At 37.3% G+C, this 27,644-nt stretch overlaps 1 protein-coding gene across 3 annotated transcripts in view; it reads left to right on the top strand.

The window, feature by feature from the left end:
• The window catches only part of MEAF6 (MYST/Esa1 associated factor 6), a 29,630-nt gene that overhangs the window by 791 nt on the left and 1,195 nt on the right, over positions 1-27,644 (top strand). Inside the window, exons 2-7 of one of the 3 annotated variants that reach the window (XM_044668048.1) lie at positions 1,038-1,153; positions 13,817-13,904; positions 14,218-14,263; positions 20,767-20,959; positions 26,226-26,255; positions 27,065-27,098. In XM_044668048.1, coding sequence (XP_044523983.1) covers positions 1,038-1,153; positions 13,817-13,904; positions 14,218-14,263; positions 20,767-20,959; positions 26,226-26,255; positions 27,065-27,098 — 507 coding nt within the window. Of the gene's footprint in view, positions 1-1,037; positions 1,154-13,816; positions 13,905-14,217; positions 14,264-20,766; positions 20,960-26,225; positions 26,256-26,360; positions 26,419-27,064; positions 27,099-27,644 lie in introns of all 3 variants that reach the window. The other 2 variants (XR_006505785.1, XM_044668047.1) reach the window with 2 other exon arrangements.

The following is a 27,644-nucleotide window of genomic DNA, read 5'->3' on the forward strand; positions in this document are numbered from 1 at the left end:
GGGAGGGGGGGTGGGGGCGGGGCGGAATGGGGTAGGGCAAGGGTACCTGGGAGGGAGGGGGCAGATGGAGGAGAGGGGTATATAGGATCATAGGTCTAGATCTGGAAGGGATCTCTGGACGTAGTGCAACCTTCTCATTTTACAATTGGGGAAACTGAGGTCCGGGGAGGTTCTGTGAGGAAACGCATGGAGGAAAGCAGGTGAGGACATCCTGTGAGGAGGGAGATGGTAAAGGGGTATGCCTGTGTTCTGGAATTGGGAGTTTATGAGGGAGGTGGGGGGCTTAGGGAGGGGGCAGGAACACTGAGGGGGCATAGACCTTATTCCCTCCAAATTGTGCCTGTGTGTGTTTGCTAGGAGGTAGGTATGAGAAAGGTTTGGTATTGGGAGGTGAAGGGACAAAATTGTGTGGGAGGAATATTAGGATTAGGAGATGTGATTATTTAGTGAGGGGAAAATAGAGGCAAAGAAAGATGAGTCTTGAAAGTAATCTTGCATCTATCTATGTAGGGTTGGTGGTTGGGCATCTTCACCTGGAGCAGCAGCAGTTGGTTACCATAGCAACAAGGAATATGTGCGCAGCAAGTTGGCATTTTCTAGCTCTTGCTCATAGAAAAGGGACCCTGTCCCTTAAAGGCTTTCTGAGCCTTTGGGATGGAAGCCCTTCAAAGCTCTCTTTCATCTTTTACCTATGTGAATGAAATTCCCCTGTGTTATCAGCCAGCCTGCTCCTCTAGGTGTTAAAAGCTCTATTATTGGTCTCAGAAACAGTGCAGGGTTTGATTGACCCTAAATCCTAACTTTGCCTCCCAAAGCCAAAGTGGAGATTCTGTAATAGATGTAATCATACATCATCTATTCCTCCGAGGGTGAGAACTAGGTGGAAATGTACGGAAGAGGAGGTATCAACTGTGAATTATTGTGAGTTAAGATGCTCAGTTTTAAACCTGTTGATTAAAATCTCCTTTTGGTCAGACTGAATGCTCTAGCCTGAAAAGTAGTAGCATCCCTGTGCTTTTTTTGTGTGTGTCCACCAGGAGACGCTGGCAAACTTGGAGAGACAGATCTATGCTTTTGAAGGGAGCTACCTGGAAGACACCCAGATGTATGGCAATATTATTCGGGGCTGGGACCGCTATCTGACAAATCAAAAGTGAGTGTCAGAAAGGCTTCTGCTCAATAGCTGGTATTTTGGTTAGAATGTTACTAATTTCTATTTTTAAGGGCGTGTTTCTGGTAGCAGCTTTATGGTTTGCTTTAATGTCTAGCACCATTCATCTTCAGTCATCATAGATTGAACCTTATAATTTAGCCAATTCCAGGTAGCAAATTCCCTTAAGTAACTTTACTCAACAGTTCAATATGAGTTTGACATCTGGGATTTTTTTTGTTTTACTGAAGTGATCAGTCCCCAGGGGTCAGTCCAGTTTCTGTCTTAAACCTTCAACTGCTTTATACTGTGGAATAATGGCAAGAATCCTGGATTTAGAGTGAGAGGACTTCTATTGAGTTTCTACTTTGTTGCATAACTTACTTTTTAAAGTGATTATCCAAAGTCTTATCTCTGGACCTTCATGATCCCTTCTATAAAATGAGGAGGTTGGGATAGTTGAATTCTAAGGTCCCATCCAGTGTTAAACCCTATGATCCGCATTTGTAGTTGATATCCAATCACTAGAAGAAATAGAGAGCTCAGGGATTTCTTCATTTTCCATTTCCTGACCTGATCTCAAATTTTTCCCAAAAAAAGATTCTTGAAATTTTTTGGATATAAACAGAAACTTACCTACTTTTGCACTGTCCTGTGTAGTATACTATTGCTTCTGAGTTTTAACTCCTCCTGTTTTCTGCTCTTAAAATGATAGTGCTCATTTAGAAACCATAGCATTTTCCAGCTGGAAGAGGCTTTTGAGAATAAGTAGACTGATTTGTACATTTTGAACATGAAGAAACTGAGGCCTAAGCAGATGAAGTGCTGCCACTGAATCAGTCAGAAAGGCAGCAATCAAGTCTGGCCTGGAGCCCAGGACATAGTAGCAGTTGGGGGAACAACAGGCCTTTGGAAGGAGTGAAAGGAGCCCTGGAGTTGAAATGAGAGGACCAAGGTTCAGATCTTACTTATTGGTCCTTGGGCAGGTCACTTGTTTGAACCTTAGTTTTCTATATTGTTCAGTGGGCACCTTCCTCACATAATGGTGATGATAAAATTCTTTGTAATATTTCAAGATAGTATTCTAATCCACAGAAGCAGACTATCCCAGTTCATTTTTCATTTCTTCACCGTAGTGTCTGTCACCCTTGGGGACCAGAATTGAACAAATTTTGATGTTGCATTTTAGAATCCTTGAGGACAGACAATTCAGCAGAAATACATTGTGAAATGAATGCCAATTTGAGAACTTCAGTACTGTGGTAATGTTCACACTGCCACCCCAGCCTAACTCCCCCCTTCCACCCTTTGGTCGGTAGGTCCCCTAAGAATATCCTCAGGTAATTGGAATCATTCTTTGATGTCATCTGAGTGGTAAAGTAAGGAGAAGAGCTCTGGAAGAGTCCCAAACAGTGCTTAATCAGCTTTTCAAAGAATAGTGACAGCTTAATCCAAAGGTCAAGTAAACAACAAGGTGTGAAAAGAGTTGATTTACAGCTAATTATTTGATCAAATGATATAATGGACTTAAAAGAATTTTGTAAGCCTTTTAAAAATCTTTTTATACGCTAAACTGTGAATATTAATTCTCCCAGTGCTCATCTTTCTGTCCCTATTTTACCTTTTAAATTCCATCTTATATGCTCTAACCCTTTCTTTGTCTTTCTGTCCCTCCTCTTGTCCCTCTCTCCTATAAATTGTGTTTGCCCTTTTTCTTTGCTCATATTTTCCTTTCACTCCCTCTCTACTACTTTCAGTTTTTTCCTCAAATTTTTCATCTTTGTATTTATTTTGTTTTCTCCCATGCTCTTTATATGGGTCTAATTTCCCTTTGTCCTCTGTCCATTAGGTCTTTTAAACAAAAATGTAACTCTTGCTTTCTTCTTTTGTGGATATCTCCTTCATTGTAGTATATCTCCTTTTATTTTGTTGTAGGTCTCCCTCAGTATAAATGAGAAAAAGAGGGGGGAGGGGGCCAGAAAGAGAAATAGTTATTTGTTAAGTGTATCTTTCTCCTTCCCTTTCTCTTAGTGTGTGCTTTTGTGCATGCCTGTATCTTCCTTTTCCTTTTGACTTGTGTTTATCTTGTCTCCTTTTCTTTCCTCTTGGTGTTTTTTTGTTTGTTTTAGTGTGTTATTTTGTCTCCATCTTTCTCCCTTTTTCTTGGTCTGTTCATTGGTCTTCCTCTCCCTCTTGATTTCTTGGTTTGGGTGTATATCTTTGTTTCAATGCCTTCCTCTTGGTTTGTTTGTGTCTCCCTTGCTCCTGGTTTATGTGTCTCCCTTCCTATTAGTGTATTTGTGTGTGCCTGTCTGTCTGTCTCTCTCTTCATCTTGGGGTGTGTATACATGTGTGCCCATGCTTTCCTCTTGGAGAATGTGTGTGTTTATCTCATTTCTTTCCCTTTGGGGTAATTGTTTCTCTTTCTTAGTCTCTATGATTGTCTCTCCTTCCAGGTTGTGAGGAATACTGAAGTGTTCTAAAGGAAAAGGAGATGAGGGTTCAATGGAGGAAAAGGGGATCTAAGTGGAGGAAGGAAAACTTGACCCTTGCTTAGTACATTAGAGAATGGAAGTCTGTTATACAAGGAAGAAAGGAAAGGAAAGGAAAGGACAGGGGTACACTTAAAGCTTAAAAATATAGTCTTGAAGCTTTTCCAGAAGAGGAGAGATTTGGATTCTTTGTGGAAGAAGCTGCAGCTTGTCTTCTTTTGAGTTAGATGTGGTAGTGCCACAGAAGCCTTTAAAAGGAGAGATCATCCCAGTAGGGATTAGAGAAAGAAGCAGAGATACTGTGGTTGGTGATTTCTGCTCTGGGGTACTGAGGCTACTAGTTGATGACTGGATTACAAAAGAAAAGAGGATTGTTGGCTTTCCAATGAATATGACCAACACTAAGCAGAGAACTTCCCAAGGCTTATCCAAACAAAGGGCTTGTGGGGATTAAACTTTGACACAAAAGATACTGCCAGAAGTAACCTAGATAATTTTGCCAAAGAAAGCAAGTCTTGGGCAAGAAACTAAAAACCATAGGGGCAAAAGTAGTTTAGTTATTGTCCATTGAAGGCAAGAGAAGAAGAAAAGAGAAATTGATTTTGGAAGTGAAGGGCTAAGAAGATGGTGCCCAAGAAAGAGATTTGGGCTTCTGGACCTTGGACACCTTTCAGTTCCTCTCCTGGTTTTCCATGTTCCTGACTCCTGGCTTTTTCATGTCCCAGCAGCCTTTTCACCCTGGAAAATCCCTGTGCCCTATTTCTGTTATCATTGAGTTCTTTCCTGAACTTTCATTTTGAGGAAGGGCCCAAGCTAGTCATATTACTCATTCACTCCTTTCTCAGTTCTGCTCCTGACTTCCCTCCCTTTCCCCCATTAGAATATAATTTCCTTTCCTATCAGGAACTGGTCTGAGTTTCTTTTTGCTTATATTTATATCTCCCAGTTTTTAGAATAGTATCTGGTACATAATTTGGTACTTAAAAAAAACTTAAACCTTATTGATTTATTTTAAAATATAGGAACATATTCCTGACCAGGGTTGGAGTAACTTTAACAAAGCCTAATGAGAGAGAGGTAACTCAGATAAAGAGAGCCAGGCTTAGAGTGGAAGTTCTGGGTTGAGATTTGGCCTCAGACACTTCCTAGCTATGTGATCCTGATCAAGTCACTTAACCTTAGTTGGCCAGTGTTTATCACTCTTCTGTTTTGAAAAGGATTCTTAGTGTCAATTCTAAGGTACCTGTTGGTGAGAAAGAATTTGCCAAATGTTTTGCAAATCAAAGTGGCACTAAACTAAAAAGGTTTTGGCAGGGGAGGGAGTTGTTTAACCACAGGATAGAGTATTAGAACTTTCTCCAATCCTCATGATTTCTAAAACCTTTCCAAAATAAGAATTTAAAAGAAGATATAAAGCAATTTCAGCTGTTTCCATGGTTTAGAATACCACGAACCTTGACCAGGTAGCAGTTCAGTGAACTAACTGCTGAGAATGCTAATGACTAGTCCCTGATATCATCACTCAGCAACCTCTTCCCTACTGAACACCATGCTCTGACTGCATGGCTGCACAAGGTGAACTACTAGACTTGCCACAGATTTCAGTTCTGCTCCTCTCCCACCCTTCTCCAAGTGCCAAGGAAGATTAAAACCCACAAGCTTGCTCAGCTAGAACAGCAGTGACAGTATTCTATTCTGTGATAGAGCTCAGCCAAACCTAAGGAAGAGAGGGACTTAAGAGTACTATCCTTGTATGAGGCTGTGTGGCATTCCACTAAACCTAAAGGAAGACACTTACCTGGGGCCAAGTTTGTCCCCCTAGAAATCACTTGAGGCAGAGACAGAGGGCAGTAAAATATAAATTGCCCAGGGGGAGAGGAAGCTGATATGCCTTTGAGCTACAGCTCCCAGAGAAACTGCATTGAAAGGGAGGAATTAGAAAGTGACTAGTGATGTTTAGCACAAGAAGGTGGATATGTTGAATTTAATAAGGAAAAAAATGTCAGACTTCTAGGTCACTTGGCCAAAAAGATGGAGGGTCACAGATTTTTTCCAATCTAAGTGAAAATGCCTCCAAAATAATTATTATGTACCAGAGATAAAGCATGGTCTAAACTATCAAGAACCCAAACAAGGTAAATATTTGATGAACAGAGCAGAGAAGGCTGATCTCTAGCCCTAACTTGCCCATCCAGCATCCTACCTCTTACCCCTCCATCATACTCTAGAAGCAAGGCTGTATAAGTTATCCTACTTGGCTTGGAACAGAACTCAACTCTACCTCCAACACATCCCCTTACCTTTCCTCCCAATGGAATTCCAAATAGTAAAAATTTGCTCAAACTGCAACAGTAGCAAAGAGTACCAGTGCTCTGGGCTGCAACAGAATTTGAACTGACCTCAGAAACAAAGAGCTGGGGCAAAGCACATGTATGGGAGGCTGTGTAGCACTTCACTAAACCTGATGGGAAAAGTCCAGCATCCACCTGGAGCCAGTTCTGTTCTCCTAGAAGTCACTCGGAGCAGAGACCAAGGTTGGTGAAAATGAATTGTCCAATGTGGAAAGAAGCTGAGATAATTATGAGATTCAGCCCCTAGGGACACTGCCATCAAAAGGAGAAAGATCCAAATTGAATAATAGGGGAAAATTGATTAAGAAAGAAAACTCAGTTAAAGACCTTGAGCCATAAGCAGGTAAACCAACTAGAAAGATATTAATAACAGAAGGGGAAATGACTTTCATATAGGAAACAAAGACCAGGCATCTGTAAATAAGTATTGTAAAGTGGAAGAAAATGAATCAAAGAAAATGAAAGAAGACCCTCTGGATTTTCAAGAGAGCATGGAACCACAACAGGATCTTCCTGAAGAGTTGTAAATGCAGAATTTATGGCCTGCATAGCAGGAATAATTGGGAAGAGTAGAAAAATTCAAATTCATGATGGCAAGTCTCGCCAAAGGAAAAGGAGAGAGAATAATTGATTGGGAATGCAATCTGGAAGAAGAGAAGCAAAAAACCACTGATATTAAAAGAAAGCATGGTTGCCATACAGATAAAACATATTGTTATTAAAGATAGGGTACAGAAAGACAACTTAAAGATAATGGGTATCCCAGAACGTGATGAGGGGGGAAAAAAACCTCAACACCATGTTAAAAATAACGCAAGAAAACCAATGGAACTTCTGAATATAGAAAACAAAATGCCAATTGAAAGAATTCACTGATCATTTACACACACACACACACACACACACAAAACATGCTACAAACTCCAAAACATATAGTGGTTAAATTTTTATTGAGAAGCAACAAATTCTTAAAGAGATGAAGAGGAAGACCTTCAAATATAAAGGAAAGGAAATTAAAATAACACAAGATTATTCTGCACCCACAGAAACTACAGGAGAGAATGGAATGATGTGTTCCAAAGAGCAAAGGAGTTCAAGAGGAGTCCAATATGACATGCCTTGCAAACCTGAACTATTAATAAAGAAAAGATGGGATGTTCAGTTAAGAAAAGAGGTGTTTGAAATATTTGAAGTAGATCTCAAATACAGAATGAGAGGGTACATAAAAAGGAAAAAGGGGAGAAAAATGTTTGAGGTGGATCTTTTGGGAATAAAAGTCTACAACAAGGGTCGGCAATACATGGCTCTCAAGCCATATCTGGCTTTTTTGAGGGCCAGATATGGCTCTTTCTGCAGAAGCCATAAAATCTATTTTTTTTTTCAGTTTCTGTTATAGGAATGCGCACTGTTACAGGAGTGCACACCGTGAGCACTGTACGGCTCTCACGAAATTACATTTTAAAAAATGTGGCGTTTATGGCTCTCATAGCCAAAAAGGTTGCCGACCCCTGGTCTACAAGAAAAGAAGCAAAAGGAAAAACCTCAAAACTGGAAAGAAAGGAAGAAATCTTGTTTCAGTGGTGGGAGGGTATACTATCTTATTATTGAGGAAAGTAGTTTCCATAAAGTGAGATATGGATCTTACAGTGGGGACAATCTGTAGAGATTTGGTGCTAAAAGAAACCATTATATATTAGGAAAAAAGGAAATCAGCTTCTGGGTACAACTTATACACAGAAAAATAACAGGGCACAGACCAAGGGAAGAGATTCCGTGGTAAATGGGGGGAGGAAACCACAGAGTGGGTGAAGGTTAATCATGAACTATATAATTAGAGACAGAAAAATTCTTATCATGGACCAGTATCTTCTTTTATTGCCTACTTTTTAAGAGTGAGGCACATAGGGGCAGCTGGGTAGCTCAGTGGATTGAAAGCCAGCCCTAGAAATGGGAGGTCCTAGGTTCAAATGTGGCCTCAGATACTTCCTAGCTGTGTGACCCTGGCTAAGTGACTTAACCCCCATTGCCTAGCCCTTACCACTCTTCTGCCTTGGAACCAATACATAGTATTGATTCTAAGTTGGAAGGTGAGGGTTTAAAAAAAAAAAAGTGAGGCACAAGAAGAAAAAGGGACCAGGGGACAGGGTCTACAAGCATTAAAATAAAAACTGTTTAGAAGAGGGAACACAGCATAGGTACCTTAGAAGCTGGAATACAGAAACTGAAGGACTAAATATAAGATCCTTGAATCAAAAGAACAAAAACCTAGAATGAACAAAAAGGCAAGATAAATACTGAAGAAGAGGGAAAAGTCATTTTTAAAGGCATTGAAAATAATTTTTAAAAAAGTAGAAGGGGAGGAAAGTGTGATTTTACTTGACTACTTAACAGGGGAAAAGAGGATAATTAACTACATAAAATGAGTAAAAGGAACTAATAAGTATAATTCCAAATAGAGAAAAGGAAAACAAATATGAGAGAGGATAGTGCTTGTTGGGAACGAGAAAACTAGCAAGAATAGGGTTACTTTACAATAGATTTAAGTTAATATAATTGATGGGACAAAATACCTTACAAAATGCTTACAGAAGAATAAGGAAGAAAATCCTGATTTAGAGAAGAAATAACGTTCAAGACAAATGGAGGGCTATAACCCTAACTCTTAAGGATACATGAGAGCAGGTTAAACAATTCAATAAAAATAAAAGGTGACAGGCCTGATTACAAAACCCAAGCTCACCATTTCTTGCTTACAAGAACATGTATAAAAAGCAAAAGACATACACAGAACAAAAATGAGGGGATTGGAGGTGGGGGGAAAGCTTATGCATCAGATGAATACAAAAAAGCAGGGTTATTAGATTAAATAAAGATTAGATAATTATGCTATTAGACAAAGAAAAGACAAACATTTCAAACATTAAAAGGGATAAAGAAATGAAACCTGTCAAAAGGAACCATAGACAAAGCTATATTGATATTCAACTTATCTAAATTCATAAAGAAAAAAGTTAGTTACAAGAAGACATTGTAATATAAAGTAGCAGGAGATTTCATTGTTCCTTTCATTTCTGGGTAAATCTAACATAAAAAGGGGAATGTAGAATAGAACAAATTGCTAGAGAAACTGGAGCTTAAAAGACTTTCAGATTATTTAAAGTGAGACTGCTAAAGAATACACATTTTTCCCAGCACCATATGGAATTTTAAAAAAATTGAAAGATGTATTAGGGTACAGATATATTGTAAAAATTTTTTTTTAGAAGATTTTTCCATGGTTACATGATTCATGTTTTTTCCCCTTCACCCCCCCCCCCCCATAGCTGATGCGCATTTCCACTGGTTTTAACTTGTCATTGATCAATACCTTTTTCCATATTATTGATAGTTGCATTGGTGTGGTCAGTTCGAGTCTGCATCCCCAATCATGTCCACATCAACCCATGTGGTCAAGCAGTTTTTCTCCTTTGTTTCCACTCCTGCAGTTCTTCTGAATGTGGGTATCGTTCTTTTCCATAAATCCCTCAGAGTTGTCCTGGGTCATTGCATTGCTGCTAGTACAGAAGTCCATTACATTCAATTTTACCACAGTGTATCAGTCTCATACAGATATATTGTAAATGAATGTAAAAAGCCAGAAAGAGTATACATATCCTTTATAGACCATAGCACACTTAAGACTAGTAATCCATTCAGAAAGCAAAGAGATACCCAAATGAAGTCTTTAACAATTAAATTCTTTATATTGAGTGAATCCATGAACAACTCATATAAATAGTAATAAAATGAAAGAAAATAATAATGAATTAACACCCCCAAAATTTTGGAATGATGCTAAAAGAGTTGTTGGGGGAAAATCTTATGCTTACAAATATTCATTAACAAAATAAAAAAAATGAATTGAATGCATTTTTAAAAAATTGAAAGCCAACAAATATGGAGATAATTAACTCCATATAGAAATAGATAAAATGAAAACCAAAAAAAAAAAACTATTGAAATAACAAGACTAAAGGCCTATTCTTTAAAAAAAAAAAGTCTAAATTGTTATAAACCAGAAGACAGATAAGAAGAATCTTAAGAACCTACTATGAAGTTATATGCTAAAAAAACTGAGATTAAAAAAAGAAATCACAATTTTCTGTAATGAAGGAAGAATAGCAGGTGAGATACCTCTAAGTTCATAGAAGATAAAATTCAAGAAAAGAGCCTGTAAGAAAAAAAGATGAATATTTGGATGAAGACCTGTGGAAGAAGAAATAGAAGGGATTGTCTTGTTTTGGGGTGTAATACAGACTCTAGAAAAGTTTGGAAAATAGCACTACTCTGAGACTTTAACATCATAACCCTCGTTGTGCTTCTGGAGTGATGGCAATGTCACTAAAAGAAACAAAAACTGAGAAAGCCACCTGATTGAAGCATATTCACAGAGCAGATATATGCTGGAAATGATTAATTGTGAGGACTTTGGGGAATCAATTCCTGTTGTATATGAAGGAGATGCCAAAGACATGGGGTGTGGGGGGGGAACCTTATTCATTCCTATTCCCTCCACATCCTTTCACCTAGGCATCCAAGAGAAATTCAGTTACTTCCCTAAATGCTGACTTGATCATCTACAAAATCTTTTAAGATTTATCTACATACTGACAAATGGTTAAGGGATATGAATAGACAGTTCTCAGAGGAAGAAATCCAAGCTATCAATAATGAAAAAATGTTCTAAATCCCTCCCGATTAGAGAAATGCAAATCGAAACAACTCAGATACCACTTTATACCTAGCAGATTGAGCCAATGTGGCAGTAAAGGAAAATAATAAATGTTGGAGGGGATGTGGCAAAATTGGGACACTAATGCATTGCTGGTAGAGTTGTGAATTGATCCAAACATTCTGGAAGGTAATTTGGAATTATGCCCAAAGGTTTTAAAAGAATGCATGCTTTTTGATATAGCAAAACCACTACTAGGTCTCTAGTATCTCAGAGAGATAAAAAAAATGGGAATGGACCTATTCATACAATAATATTTATTGCTGAGCTTTTTGTAGTGACAAAAAATTGGAAACCAAGGGGATATCCCTCAATACAGAAATGACTGAACAATTTGTGGTATATGATGGTGATGGAATACTATTGTGCTATAAGAAATGATGAAATGGTTGATTTCTATAAGAACTGGAAGGACCTAGATGAAATGATGCATAATGAAATAAGTAGAACTAGGAGAACATCATACAGAGTAACAAACATTGTGGGATGATCAAATGTAATAGGCTTTGCTACTAACAGCAATACAATGATCCAGGAAAATTCTGAGGGAGTTATGAAAAGAATGCTATCCACATCTAGAGAAAGAACTGTTGGAGTAGAAATGCAAAAGGAACATGATTTATCACTTGTTTATTTGGGTATAAGATATGGGGTTTTGGTTTTAAAAGATTATTACAAAAATGAATATGGAAATGGTTTTCTTTTTTCTTTTTTTTTTTTTTTAAACCCTTAACTTCTGTGTATTGGCTCCTAGGTGGAAGAGTGGTAAGGGTGGGCAATGGGGGTCAAGTGACTTGCCCAGGTTCACATAGCTGGAAAGTGTCTGAGGCCAGATTTGAACTTAAGACCTCCCATCTCTAGGCCTGACTCTCAATCTACTGAGCTACCCAGTTGCCCCTGGAAATGGGTTTTGAGTGACAATACATGTAAAACCAAGTGGAATTGCTTGTCAACTATGGAAGAAGGGAAGGAGACAACATGAATCATGTAACTTTGGAAAAAATATGTGTAGATTTGTCACTGGACTAAAATGAAAAAAAAAAATTTAAAGTGAACTGAGGTTGAATATACAGAATCTAAACTATCCAAAATTATGTACACATACATCAAAGATATCATCACTGATAGTAGGGAACCTTTTACAAGCAATATTCTACAAAGGACTGCATCTTTTGTGAAATTGAAGGAAAGATATAAAGAATACAAGTTTATATTAAGCTTATTGTTTATTATGCAAGAGCATTTAATTTTAGCCATCTTAAATGTTCTCTTTCAACAAGGTGTCTACAATGCACAAATCGGAATTATTCAGGATTCCTTAAAAGATAAAATAACAGAAATAATAACTATTCACCAGATCTATCCACAATGCCTCAACAGTCTCTCACTCTGGCCCATCACCTAGAAACATCTCTCTTGCCTTTTGATTCTTTTTTCCCATTGGTGAGTTCCTCCTAGGGCCTTCATATTCGAGAGAGGCCCAGATCAACCTCCCTTCATTTCCTTCCTGGGTTTGCCTCTGACTCCCTGACTTTGCCATCATGTGGCCACCTTTTTCCCCCCTACCCATATTTCAGGTCTTTCATGAGTTGTCTTCTGTTAGAATGTAAGTTTGTTGAGCGTAGGGGTTGGCTTTGTTTTGGAGTGTATTTGTATCCCTAAAACTAAGCACAGTTCCTGGCACACAGTAAGCATTAATAAATGCTTGTCAAGGCAGCTAAGTGGCTCGGTGAATAGAGATCTGGGCCTGGAGACAAGAAGTCCTGGGTTCACATCTGACCTCAGATACTTCCTAGCTGTATGATCCTGGGCAGTCACTTATTGAGATCTTACAGATGTTTCTGTTTGTAGATGAAATTATACTTGTTGCATTCATCCTGGAACATTGCAGAGCTTCCTGGAAAAAATCCATAGCCATTCAAAAGAGCTTGACTGTATCATCCTCATAGGAAAGAACAAATGGTTGAAGGATGGTTGGCACTCCGATTATGACATGAGGTTGGACAGACAACCCTTAAAGCTTCTCTGTCAATATTTATATCTGAGGCAAACAGTACAATGGACAACACTAGCCAACAATTAAATAGGAAGAGAGAAGAACAGGTTGAATTTAATTCAGGAAATTGTGAAGCTCCTTTAAATGACCTAACCTTCCCCACTCTTCCAGAGAATCATGATTTTAATACAAGATGTGGATATAGTCTCTGAATAATTGGGAAATGGAGACATGCATGTTGGGTGCAGGTAGGCTTCAGTATATAATCAATGATGAATTTTAGAAAGCAGGAAGAAAAGATGTCAATCCTGTTTTCTTAATTTGTGTCTTTCTTCTTGACTTCCTCTGGGTGTATGTCTCTCTTTTTTCCCTCTTGGTTTGTATGTATATTCTTCTCCTTTCCTTTTGGTTTGTGTATATGCCTATCTACTACTTCTTGGGAGGGAGGGAGGAAGGGAGGGAGGGGGAGGAGAGAGAGAGAGAGAGAGAGAGAGAGAGAGAGAGAGAGAGAGAGAGAGAGAGAGTGTGTGTCAGAGAGAGAGAGAGAGAGAGAGTGTGTGTGTTTCTAACCATCTCTCCCTCTTTTTTTGGGTGACTCCCTTTTACTCTGGTTTCACCCTCTTCCAATATATGAGGGTCTTTGTTCCTCTGATATATTTCTTTTTCTCAGTTTTTCTTATTTCCTCTTTTTTCCCCGTTTCCTTTCTCTTTCCTCTCTTCCTTGTCCGTTTTGGTCTTCCTGACTAGTATATGGAACTGAAATATCCTTAAGTTTTCATTATTAAATAAAGCTTTTTTTTCCCCATTCTTGATTTCCAAAGCTTGTGAATCAAGTATCTTACTACTTTGAAGGAAAAAAGGAATTAATTTAAGTTGGTTTTTACTTCAATGTGGCTTTCAGTTGAATTTTTTCCCCTGTAAGTTGATGCCTTCAGTGGAAAAAGGTTTCTCGTTTCTGCCATTTTCATCATTTTTCTTATCAAAGCAAGGTACAAAATAAGACTTAACTGTAGACCTGGCAAGTATTTATGAGTTTTTTTTTTCCCTCCATTTTAGAAACTCTAATAGCAAAAATGATCGTAGGAACCGAAAATTTAAAGAAGCTGAACGGCTCTTCAGTAAATCCTCAGTTACTTCGGCAGCGGTAAGTGGGTGGGACAAGCAGTATATTTTTGATAGTTGACTAACCATCAACCCAAGGGAAGCCTCATATCAATTTTTGTGACATTTACTGTTAAAAAAGAAAAAGTACCTTTTTTTGCACTTGACTTGAAAATTCCACACTTGATAAAAAATACTTCTTCATATTTTTCCTAAATAAATCTATTTAGCTAAATACTGCTTTTCTGAAATGAGTGGTTTCCCAAGTCTCTATTTTGCAGTTCTCAGATTAGAATTGAATTTCTTTTTGCTTTTGATAGTTTTACCAATGAATGTCTTGTATCTTTTTCTTTTAGGCAGTCAGTGCATTGGCTGGAGTTCAGGACCAACTTATTGAAAAAAGTAAGTTTTTTTGTTCTTATGATCTGATCACCACAGTGTTTAGATGTTAGATCCTTGCAATTTCTTTGAGAAACCTAAAGGAGACCTTCATGCATTTTTATTTATATACAAATACAAACCTTTACCAGTGTTAAGAGAGAGATTACATCATGCTTCCTTTCCTCTCCATTAGGGAAGTTGCTTCAAAATCTTTCCTCAATTCCCTGAAAAAACACAAGTAGGTGGCTCTCTTTAAATCCACTGAATTAAAGTTATTAAAAAATTTTGGTTTTAGAGAGAGGTATCCTACTGAAATGAAAAGAGCCTTAGACTCAAAATCAGCAGTCCTGGGTTGTGGGCATAGCTGTAGTATGATATGACATTGGTGAGTTCAGGTAGCTTCTCTCAGCTAGTTGCACTCTGCAAAACTGAAAGTTTGGGTTAGGTGATCTATATCCAGTCCAGCTCTTTCCTATTATTAATTCATGATCCCTATGAATTCTTATATATAAAATGGGGCATATACTTATCTTCCCATGTTGTGCTTAGTAGCACTAATTATTAAAGTGCTTTGGAGGACAACACTATGCAGATATAAGGAAATTCTACTATTTGATATGTGGAAACAATGTTTAGTTGTTTCAGTCGTGTCCAATCCATCATGACTCCATTTGGGATTTTCTTATCAAACATATACTGGAGCATTTTGCCACTTCCTGTTTTAGCTCATTTGATGGATATGAAAACTAAGGCAAACAGGGTCAAGTGACTTCCCCAGGGTCACACAGATATCTGAAGCCAGATTTGATCACAGATCTTTCTGACTCCAGGCCCAGTAAGTGCTTTATCCACTGAGCCACCTAGCTGCCCAATACTGTTTTTATTTTGACTTCTGAAACAGTGATTAGCTATGCATCTACCTTTGTATTTTAGTTTTTGTAATTCTCCATATTGCATCTTCTTCAACATATCTTTAGAGGAGGAACTATTCATTTATATTCAAAGATGATAGGAAATCACAAGTCCAGAGTGAGGTTTACTGCCCTGGAATATGATAATTTTCTGTAGGTCAGGTACTTACTTCATGCTGTTATCGTTGGCATCATATCTTTTTTTTTTTCTTAAAGGGAGAGTATAGCAGAATTAGGTCACATGAATACTTTTCACTACATTAACAGTAATCCACAAGGCAATGAATTAACTCAGGGCAAAGGAGTGCTTATTAAACCAAGCTCTCAAACTACTTTATAAAGGGTACATGGCAAAGCATTAGAAATTAGTATAATTTGGTTCTTATGTGAATGACTAGAATTTAACACTCATTTCGCAGCATGGTTCTTTCAACATCTTATGTAAACCTACTCTAAGGAGGAAAGATAAAACTGATTGACACTTCTTCAGAATAACATCTGGAGTAAAAAAAAACCCTAAGCAGGGGTTCTTGGCAGCCACTGAAGATAAACGTATATCTCACATTATTCATTAGACATGCTCTTGAAAAGATATATGTAGATTAAATAATTTAAAATATATTTTTGTAAAGAAAAGTCCTTTTGTAATGTATTTATTAGTTTTGACTTTGAGATTTTTGTGAATTGGTTTTCTTAAGATAAGACACATATGTTCCTTCATGATATCTGTTCTTTATTGCACATGAAGGAAAAAGGCTTGGTTTAAATTTGTATTTAATCTTTTGATGATAAACTTCCTTTTTTCCTATCTGCTAAATTCTGGCTAGGTATTTCAAGACTTATAAACTAATATTTTGATCACTTTTTAGTTATGATAGAAAGTTTGAGGTATTTTTCACCAAGTGTAACACATAAAAAAGGAATCAAAGGTGTTCCAGTGGAAAAAATTGAAAATAAAAGTATTTATAGGAAAAGTAACAGTGTTGAAAAAGACCAGAAGAAATTATAAAGTTAAGAAGATAAATTTCTGCATATTTATCTTGGATTGTGATAATTTTCTCATTTACTATGTTTCATTTCCTAAAATTCTTTTCATTTGAAAGGTTTTTTTGTTTCTCATTCAAGGACAATCATGCTTGAAGTTGCTATAAAATAGCTTCTTTTCATTACATCAAAAATTGGCATCATAAGAGAGACAAATATAAATTGAGAGCTTTTATGGAGGAGTAATACTCAAGTGACCTGTACCATAATATCAGACAATAAAAATGCATTTATACGCACCTAATATGTGCCAGGCACACTGCTAGGTGCTGGGGAATTGAAGCTACTTATATTCGTAACTCATTGAATGAGATATTTATTTCTAAATAATTGACTATATTTCCCTTTTTACTTGCTAAGATAATATAATTGAATGCTATGCATTTATATTTTTGTATAACATAATATATGTAAAGATTTTTCTTAATGAAACTGTCTCTCTGTCTCTCTCACATACAGTTAGGTGACTTGCCCAAGGTCTCACAGCTATTAAGTATCTGAGACCAGATTTGAACTTGGGAAGATGAATCTTTCTGATATCAGACTCTATCCACTGCACCACCTATTTGTAATTAAATCTCTACACTGAAGCCGTAATTTAACAAAGAATTTTGAAAGTTTTTAATTTATGAAGAATTGTTCATTGGCTTTAGCTGTTACCTCTGTGTGCATAACTAAAAGCTATATAACTAACTATAAATTGTAGCTTTCTCTACATGGACCAGTTTTGCATTTCCAGCTTCTTCTTTGGACATTTTCACTTCTGTTTTCCCATCAGAACCAATTTTTATTCCTAACTTTGTTTTTCTTAATAGTTGTACCTGCTATCTTCTGGTGACATAGATTAGATAACTTAAGAGCATCCTTTACTTCTCTATTTTCCTAAATCCCAGGATCCTATTGGTAGATCAACAAATCCCCTTTTCTTTTCTAAGCACAAAACAGACCTTTATTTCTTTTCTGTCCTATTAACTGTCACTATAGTTTAGGCTCTAATCTAATACCTAGACTACATTTAAGGATACAGATGAGTATCATCTAAGTGGTTTAGTCAGTTGAACACTTATCCCAGTAATGCTGTTATTGCTCTGAACAATTTTATAGTTCTTTTCAAATTTCAGAGTTCTCTAGGACCCTCTTCAGGCCATCTTCCAAAGTGGCAAATTTAATAGCTGTCATTTGATAAAGTTACCAAAAATAATTTGAAGTGAAGCCTGGTGAATATAGAATCAGGCTCTGAATAATGCCATTTTTTTTAAACATTCACAGCAAACATAATCATGAACATGTCATGAACCAATTGTCAAGCTACAGTTTACTCCTTTTATATTGTAAAAAAATTCTCAAAACCTCAAGTTCCATGTATGATACTCATTATATATGTGAAGTTATGTAAAACATTTTCTCCTTAGCCATGTCCCCCCCCCAAAAAAAAAGCAAGAAAAATAATGAAAGGAAAAAATAAATATATTTTAATCTGTACTCTGAATCCATCAGTTTTCTCTTCTCCTCTGGAGATGGATAGCATTTTTCATCATGGGTCTTTTGTAATTGTCTTGGATCATTGTCATGTTTAGAGTAGCTAAGTCATCTCAGTTGGTCATCCTTAAAATATTGCTGTTATTGTGTAGCTCAGTGATGGGCAAACTTTTTAAAGAGGGGGCCAAAGGAAAGGAAATGGTCTCTGTCAGTCTGTTTCTAAGGCAACTCTTTTGAATTTTCATTGTATTGTATCCTATTCATTGTATTTGTCAGATTAGGAATGATGTCATGGGGCTGAATAGGGCATTTCAGGGGGCTGCATCTGGCCGGCAGTTTGTCCCGTCAGTGGTGTAGCTCTTTCTCCTGGTTCTGCTCACTTCACTTTGCATCAGTTTCTATAATTCTTCTCTGGGAAAACCACAATGCTAAGAGGTAGGGTTGAGTTTGGGGGTGCATTCCACATATGGAGAGCCTAAGGCAAAGGTTTAAAGCTGGACTGTTGTGTGTGAACAGCAGGGAAGCTGGTTTGTCTAGACTTTTGGTGTTGAACTTGTGGCACGCATGCCAGAGGGGGAACTCAGCCCTCTTGGTGGGCACAAACATTGTCGCTCCAGCACAGAGTTCACCAGAGTTTATTACTAGAAAGCCAGAGGGATGTGGGGCCAGGCTGTTCCCCTCCCCTTCTCCATGTGTGCTTGAGGACATTTCTCACATCACTCACCCCTCTAAAATGTTTGCTGTCATTGGGCTAGACTATAGAGTAGGAGAAGGCGGGGAATGTATAATGAATCTGGAAAAGTAGATTGAGGCCAGATTTTGAAGGACAATTAAAAGCCAAACAGAGAATCTTCTATTTGAACCTAAAGGAAATAGGGAGCTACTAGAATGTATTGAGTAGAAGACCAAGTCTCTATTCCCATTCCATGCTAAACAGCACCACCAGATTTATTTTCTTTAAATACTCTTTCATACATAGTAAGTGCTTATGATATTGATAGATGTCATTGCCTTATTCAAAAATCTTCAGTGCCTAAAGGATTAAGTCCACTCTTCTTACTCTGGCATTCAAGGCCTTCTACCATGGGGCTCCAGTCTGCCTTTTAAATTTTATTTCCAAGAACTGGAACTGCCCTTTTTAGCTAATCTCATTCTCCCTGGTGGTTCTGAAGATTCTTTCCATGTTGCTTTATTGACTTTGCTTATATTCCTCCCTCCTGGAATGCTCAACCCCTTCCTCTGTACTTATTTCATAATCCAGGTCAAATCCTTACATCAGGTTTTCCCTGGACACATTTTGAAGTAATTTGTCTTTTTTCAGAACTGTAGTATTTGTTGTCCATGTAACTTACTCATTTGGAACTTGTTTATTGTTTCATTACTCCCTCTCCCCAATTAAAATTCCCCTTCCTGGGTAGGTAAGTTAGATGGTAGGTAATCTGATTATCCTATCATTCTAATTAAAGGCCTCCTTACTCCTCCCAGTATAGCCTCTTCAGGGCAAGACTGAGTAGCATATAGATCTCTACTTCCTGCTAGGGTCTGAAAGGTCTCTGGAAAGAAGGAAAGGGAACAGAGATGAAAGAGGAAACCCAGTGGGTGGGAGATAAATTCTAAGTTTTGAGTAAATTTCTTTGTAAGGCTGTTCCATGTTTTTTAAAAGAAAAGGAAAAATAGGCCATTTTGACTACATAAAATTGAAAAAGGTTTATACAAATGAAATTAATGCATCTAGATGAGAGGAAGAAGTTGGCTTGGAAAAATTTTGTATTAAATATCTAAGATAATATATTAACAAATAACAGAAATATGAAGGACTAAAAGCTCCCCCAATAGAAAATGATAAAAAAAAAATATGAACAGTTGTCAAAAGAAGAATTGTAAACTAATAACCATGTGAAAGATTGTCCTAAATTAACAGTATTAAGAGAAATACAGATCAAAACAATTCAGAGATTTCATCTCACACTCAGCAAATTATTAAGATAATAGGTATGAAAGGGTGAGCTTTGGAGGGGCTATAGAAAGATAATATGCACTGTTGATGGAGTTGGGAATTAGTTAATCATTTTGGATGGTAATTAGGAATTAGGCTAAATAGTGACTGGTATGTCCATTCTCTGTTGCTAGAGGTCTCACCACTAAACAGAAGCCACAAGAATATCAAAAGATAAGAGAGAAAGGCTCTAGGTACATCAAAATATTAGTAGCAGTACTTCTTAGAGTAGCACAACTAGAAATAGATACCCATCCATTGGGGAGTGGCTAAACAAAGTCTGGTGAATTAACATAATGAAATATTACTGTGCTTTAAGGTCTATGACAACTATGGTGAATACAGAGAAGCATGGGAAGATTTAGGTGATCTGATGCAAAGTGAAGTTATATGCCTTGTAACTAACATTATATAAATCAATGGAAAGAACAACCAATCACCACAAAGCAATCAAAATGGAATGCTGCTAAATTATAAAGGCCCAGGTTGTTCCCCAAAAAAAGAGATGAAAAGATACTTACTCCCACTCCTTGGTAGACATAGAGGGCACTACCAATATGGAAAATTGCATATAGCATTGTCTCAGTGTGTTGATTAGTTTTGCTCTTTGTTTTCTTTTTTTAAGAAAATTATTTGTTATAAGGGATGTCTCTGAGAAGAAGAGGAGAATTCTGGGGAAAATGTAGGGGATGTCATAACAAGATTACAATAACGATCTAGTAAATACAATAAGTTTGTCATATCTCAGAGGCAGGGTTCTGCCCTCAAGTATCTTCAGCTTTACTGTTTCTAATTACTTGGTATTTTTTAGGAACTAAGAATCTTGGGCTTCAGCTGTGCATCTTCTTTCCCCAATTAGTCAGTCAGCAAGCATTTATTAAGCCCTATGTGGTGGGTGCTGGAGATGACACAATGAATGAAAAGTTCCCTACTCTCAAGGAAGTCATGTTTTATCCCCAGCCAGAGTGCAAGTTTTTTGGGGTGAGAGTAGTGCCTGGCCAATAAAAAACCTTTGAACTTATTGTTGGCTGATTGGCAGTTTAGCTTAAGTGTTTCTGAAAAGATTCTTCTGAGTTTATATGTAACTCCCACAGGGGAACCAGGCAGTGGTACAGAAAGTGACACATCTCCAGACTTTCACAATCAGGAGAATGAACCTAGCCAAGAGGACACAGAGGATCTGGATGGATCTGTGCAGGGAGTGAAACCCCAGAAGGCTGCTTCTTCCACCTCTTCAGGAAGTCATCACAGCAGCCATAAAAAGAGGAAGAATAAAAACCGACACAGGTTAGTGACATTGGTACCATTCTCCAGGGCTGAGGTGATTATTATTACAAAGGGATATTTCTGGAATACAGATTCTTGGGTGACACTGTTAGGGATTTATATTTTCACAGACAGAAGAAAAGGCCTCTCCTATAAGTAATGTGGTCTTATTTTTTTTCTAAACTGATGTACCAACAATGCAGGAGGGCCTCCAGATTTTTAGATTTGGGGTACAGTATAGCTAGTGTGTTTTGTGTAGAAGAACCATATTAAATGAAAATCATACATGAAATGGTATATTGGGGTTATTTTTAATTGAGAAAAAGGGGAGTAGGATAGATGAAGGATTTTGTTGTTCTTATTTGTATCTTCTCTGATTCCTTATGGATTCTGAGAACTAGCCAAACACATTTTTTTTTAATGGCATTTGAGTGATTGCTTGTGCTCCCTCCTTCCCTGCCCTATGCCCATTCATCTTTCTACAATATGCAGACACATATATTGGAGTATTGGAGTCCAAAGCCCCAAGTAAGAATGTGCTTTCTCAGATAACATTTGTCCACATTGCCTTTTGAGGTGTGAAACAAAAGATAACATCAATAGTCTGTAGAAGGTAGATATCTTTAAGAAAGGAGGACTCAATATTGCTTTTAGCTCTTGATTGTAAATGATTATGTTGCAAACCATTATAACTCATAACTGAAAAGAATGGCCAATATTCAGATGTGTTGCTTTCTTATGGAAGAGAAAATTTCCATGGGAGGGGAAAGTGAGGCTGTGGTCTCAAACCTTTTGTAAGGCAAAGAACCCAGGTCTAAAGCAACAATATCAATAGCACCACCTTAGGACTTCTTGAACAGCATTCCATCAAAGTTCCTCTTGGTCTCTTTGCTATTAAGGGATATAGGCAGCCCCTGTGTGGAGTACTCAGTCTAAGGGATGTAGGAAATTCCCCTTTCCTATGGTAGCTTGGTAAGTTATAGAATAGAGAAGGTTTCAGCTAGAAGGGAGCTTTTGAGATCACTGAATCCAGCCTCCTTGTTTTATAGCTAAAGATAGGGTAAGGGACTCTCCTGAGGTCAAGTGGCTAATGAAGTGGCAGAACCAGGACTGGAAGACCCATCCTCTGATTTTTAGTCTAGCCCTCTCTCCAGTACCTCATACTTCTGATTATTGTCTTTGGAGATTGATATTCTGAAGGTGGAAGAGAGATTTGGGGGATCAGCAGGTATTTTACACAATTCTTCTTAATTTTAAGATTGCAAAAGGGAAAAAAAATTCCTCCATGTAACAATTAAGAATAGCCTTTTTTGGACATAACCCTAATAACAAGTCACCACATTAACCTCCTAAAACTGATGAGAAATAGCAAAAATTACTTCTGCTTCCTAGGGTCACCAATTATGCTACTGCCATACTAGCTTACCACAAATAATACCAACAGTTGCATTTTGCATCTCTCTTGGATTTAATTTCTGCTAGGACCTTACCATTATCAAATGCTTTCTCTTGTCGAGGGAGTCAGATGCAGTGCTCATGGAGTCTTGCTTTAGGATTTTCTTATATAGTTACCAAGTATTTCATGAATCCTTAAATAATGGTTGTCTTTATATCAACTGAAGGGAAAAAAAGCTTAATCAGTTCTAAAGGGCCTTATTTAATTTGTGGTGGTATAGATTATATAAATAGCTTGGGTTTGTTTCAAGCCACACCATATTTTCATTGAATCAATAGTCATTGAACTAATACAGGAAATATGAAGGGAAAGAGCAAAAAAGGGAATCCAAGATGGAGAGGAGGAAAGCTAACACAAATTCCAATATTTGTTGATTGTTTTACACCAGATACCTGGGCATGTAAAGATGCCTTTCTGTGTTAAAGGAAATGGGCACATATTGTTTTCTCTTGGCTGCCTGCTATTATTCTCTTCCCTGACTTGCAACTGAGTGTTAGAGAAATACAAGTTATTTATCTGAACTTTTAAACATTCAAGATGTGAAGAATGACCTAAATTTAACCCTTTTAAAAACTCCAAGCATTTGTTAATCATTTACTGTGTGAAGCACTGCTTAGCACTGAGGATTGGGAAAAACAAAAACAAAAACAAAAAAGCCTCCACCCTCCAGAAGCATACTTCAAATGAGAGACACTTCATGTAAATAACTAGTTCTATGCAAGATTGGGACCAAGGAAGTGGAAGGTAATCTGAAAAGGGAACCATTTACACTGAGGCACCAGGAAAAGCTTCCTGCAGCAGGTGAGCTTTGAGTTATGTCTTAAAGGAAACTAGGTAAACAAAGAAGTAAAGATGAGGGGCAGAGCTTTCCAGAATAGGGGAAAGCCATATCAAGTCAAATAAACATTTATTAAGCATTCACTATATCCCAGGTACTGAGCATACAAAGATGAGATAATCAAATGAGATCATATTGGTAAAGCATTTAGCATAGTGCCTAGTATTATAGTAGGTGCTCATTAAATTCTGATTTCCATTCTAAAGAAAGGCAAAAACAGTCCCTGTTACCCTCAAGGAGATCACATTCTAATGGGAGCCACAACATGTTAAGGACCAGGTACAAATAAGATACATACAGGATAAATTGAACATGATTTGGGGAAGGCACTAGCATTAATGGGGATTGGGAAAGGCTTCATTCTTTGGATGGGATTTTAGCTGAGACACGAAGGGAGCCAGAAAAGCTGGGAGGTGGGAGAGGGGAGGATCATGTCCAGGTGAGCACAAGGAGGTCAGCTGGCTGGATTACAGCGTGTGTGGAGGGAGTCAGGTGTGAGAAGATGGGAAGAGTAGGAAAGGGCCAAGCCAAGAACAGCTTCAGATGCCAGAGAAGTTTTTATTTGCTCTGGGAGAGAGTTCATTGAGCAGGAGGTTAGTGTGGTCATAGCTCCATTTTGGATAGATTGTTTTTGGCAGCTGGAACTGGAATAGGGAGAGACTTTGAGCAGGGCCTAGAGAGCTTACATGACTTGCCAAGATATGCCAGAGGCAGAACTTTAAATTCATGTTTTTCTGACTCCAGAGTCAGCTCTCTGTCCAGTATCCCACACTGCCTCTCATGATAATAGTTACTGTGTTTAAAAAAATGAAAATGAAATGAAGCTTAACTAGCACTATGGAAAATCAGATTCTGATGTTTCATCCTCTGTGACTTTAAATGTGAGGCTGAAAATTCTGTTTTTTATCCTAGAGGCATTAGATCCTAGGTTTTTGAATGGAAGGAGTGGCATAATTTGTATTAACAGGAAGGCTAAGTTTGCAGAAGTGTGGAGGAGGATGTTCAGGAATATTGAAATCATGCTTCATCCCAGCTTTACTCGAGTATAGATTGACTCAAGTTCTACCACCTCAAATAGGAGAATGCATTGTTTGCTTTTGAAAAGCATAGTAACCCAAATCTAAATGCTTAGCTTTTGATGAAGTATCATAGTGAGTCATAGTAAAAACCTACAAAATCTAAGCATAGAAATGCCATATTTAATATGATAAAAAAGTATATCTCTAAAGCTAAAAGGTAGCATTATCTGCATTGGAGAAACATGTGTCTCATTAAATATAAGAGTAGAATAAGCCTTGTTATTTGACAGTTTTGGTTGCTAACAATAGTGATAACAAGAGAAATAAAAAGTGGGACCACAAATGATTTCAGTATTTCTGGCATTCAAAGAGATCAAAACATAAAGAGGAAACAAAACTATCCTCATTTTCTGGGATAAATCAACTTATTTAGAAAACCCCAGAAAATCAGCAAATAAATTAAGATAATTACAGCTTTAGCAAAGTAGCAGGATACAAAATGCACCCAGAAAATCAGTGGCAAATCTAACTGGCAGTAATAAAACTCAGAAGGAAATAATAGAAAGGGAAGTCCCATTTCACAGTTACTACAAAAATTCATAAAATATCTGGGAGTCATTCTACCAAAGAATGCTTAAGACTTGTATAGAGATAGAATTTCAGAACATTCATGTAAGAAATAAAGAACAATGATGAAAAGAGAGAATAGGAAGAAAGAACTAGACAATCTAGTCAATGCCTTTAGTGGATCTTAATTTGGTCTAATTTAGACTGGAACTATTTTTCTAGTGAATTTCAACAGAATAATGTAAATAAATAATTTTTTTAAAGAAAGAATTAACAACTTATATAATTTTTGGGGTATCCTTTGCAGCTTACGGCTGAGACTCACCAGTATAATAAACAATACTCCTTGGAAGGCATGGGAGCCAACAAGAAACTCACTCCTTTTGTCTTTTGTTTGTGTGGCTAGCAGCAAAAATATAGTTTATATTTGCCATTTGTTCTCTCAAACTGTAGCACACAAATGATTTGCAGTGGAAAGAATGCCGAGCTTAGAACAAGAGGACCTGGATTCACATCCTGTTGCTTTGACTTTAACTAGGGGCAAATCACTTCATGGCTCTGGGCTTTCTTCATTGTTAAACGGGGAGGGGGGTAGGGTTCTAGGGAATGACCTTCTAGATCTCTTCCAACTCAAAATCTATAAGCCTGGGAGCCAGCACAACTTCTGCCCCAGTTTCTAACAGCATAGAGGAAGGTTTGGGATACTTGTGGATGCTCAGTTTCTTCCAAGTTGCTTGGCAGACTTTGGATGCCTAAATCCCTGATGTTTAATAGGTAACTACCAACAGCTGTGTTGCATTCAGTGGTTGAGCAGTTTGACCAGCCCATCTCCTGAGTGAACACCTTGCCATTGAAGGGTATTCATTCAGCCCTTGACTTCCAGGAAGAATGAGAGCATCAGGTTCCTGGCCCAGACACCTGATTGAGAGCATATTACTTGAGTATAGTGTTGCAGAACATTTTCTCTTTTTCTTCTATTTAAAAAAAAATTCATTGTTATTACTAGGTTGTGAATTACTGTTTTTAAAGCATTTTTATTATATGCCTAAACTCTTTTCTCCCCATTTTGTCTAATGCCCTAATTCTTCTGCATTTTTCATTCCATTCATGTATGTTTAAAAAAAAATCTAACTCTGCATCTGGAAGCTAATGATTTGTCCATATATCTGGTAGAATTCTAATGAAATAACCATCCCTTTTTATAACACTACTATACTTCTGATGTAAAAACCTGAGAAGGGAACCTTTTGATTATAGAAACCTGTGTGCTTTGATGTTTGAAGTTTTATGGCATAAGAGTCTTTACGCTGATTTTGTTTTTAGTAATCTTGCTAGGGTGGCTAATCAACTAATTTAATTAGAATATTAATTTCTATTGCTTTCTTCCTTTCAAATGCTGCCCCTCAGCCCGTCTGGCATGTTTGATTATGACTTTGAGTAAGTTTGATTTGCATTAGTACTTGTGCTGTGTTGTTTAGTGTGTAGACATCAGTATGCCTTTTTGAGATCTTTCTAACTCATAGTTTATCTGTTTAATTGTAGGTATGTATATTAGGTTAGGCTGGGAAGTTTTTTTAAAAAACAGAAAAACGTGATGGAGGTAACATTTCATTTAATAACTTAAGCAAAATTAAGTAATCTTCACTTCTATTCATTTTTATTTTATTTTCAATAGACCAACTTTACCTTATTTCATATTTAAACTGATTTCCTGGCTTTGCTTCATAAAGAGATTAATCATATCAGATTTGGATATTTTGCTCTGGAGAAGTTTAATAAATGAAATTCACTTAATTCCTGTTATATCTCATATCCTGAAATACAAACTTCTAGTCTTTCTTTCCTGAACTTATCCACCAATGTGTCAGAATAATTATCAGTGATATGGTTACACAGCTAATACATTAATTTAGAGCATGCCCTTTTAATTCAATCTCTCTAACACACACTTTCATAGAAATTTTAAAAAATTATAATGGCTTTTACAACTACTATATTTCTTACTGGGTTATCTAAGTTTGCATTTTGGCAAGGTCTAGAGAATCTGCTCTTATAATTTTTAACTGATCCTTGCTCAATAACAAATGGGTACACAACTAAATTTGATATGTAGTCTAATGAAAAATGTGGATTTTTCTTAACCAAATAGTCTTTGTTGTAGCTTGTACCATATGCAGTATCTGATTCTTGAAGCCTCTTTTTGATGTTAGTTAAAATACAAATCTCTTCTGTCTTTTTCACCACAGGATTGATCTGAAGCTAAACAAAAAGCCAAGAGCCGTAAGTATCAGGGTTCTGAGGTCACTAGAGAACTAGCCCAGGCTTTGTTGGCTGACTCAAAACTGTGTCCTAAAGCAGAAAAAAATGAAAAAGCAATGAGGTTCTTATTGCTTGGTCTGTGTCTACTCTTGAAGCCTAGACTAGTCTTCTAAAACACACCTGAGCAGTTAGAAGTATTGTGTTCATGTTTTGTATCTTAAAAGAAGAAATAAGCTCTTCAGTATTTTTACTTGAAATCATTCCCTTTTGATTCAACAATAAATAGCCAGAGGGCATCTGGGTGGCTCAGTAGATAAGAGAGCCAGGCCTAGACGGGAGATTATGGTTCAGATCTGGCTTCAGGTGCTTCCCAGCTGTATGACCCTGGACAAGTCACTTAACCTTTTTGCCTAGCCCTTACCTCTCTTCTGCCTTAGAACCAATACATGCTATCAATTCTAAGACAGAAGGTAAGGGTTTAAAAAAAACCAACCAAACCAATATATAGTTAGTATTTGGCCTTTTCAAAACAGAGATCTCAGCATGTGGTGCTCCTGGGCCTTCTCC

Source organism: Gracilinanus agilis, chromosome 3 (genome assembly GCF_016433145.1).
Source record: "Gracilinanus agilis isolate LMUSP501 chromosome 3, AgileGrace, whole genome shotgun sequence".
Lineage (NCBI taxonomy): Eukaryota > Metazoa > Chordata > Mammalia > Didelphimorphia > Didelphidae > Gracilinanus > Gracilinanus agilis.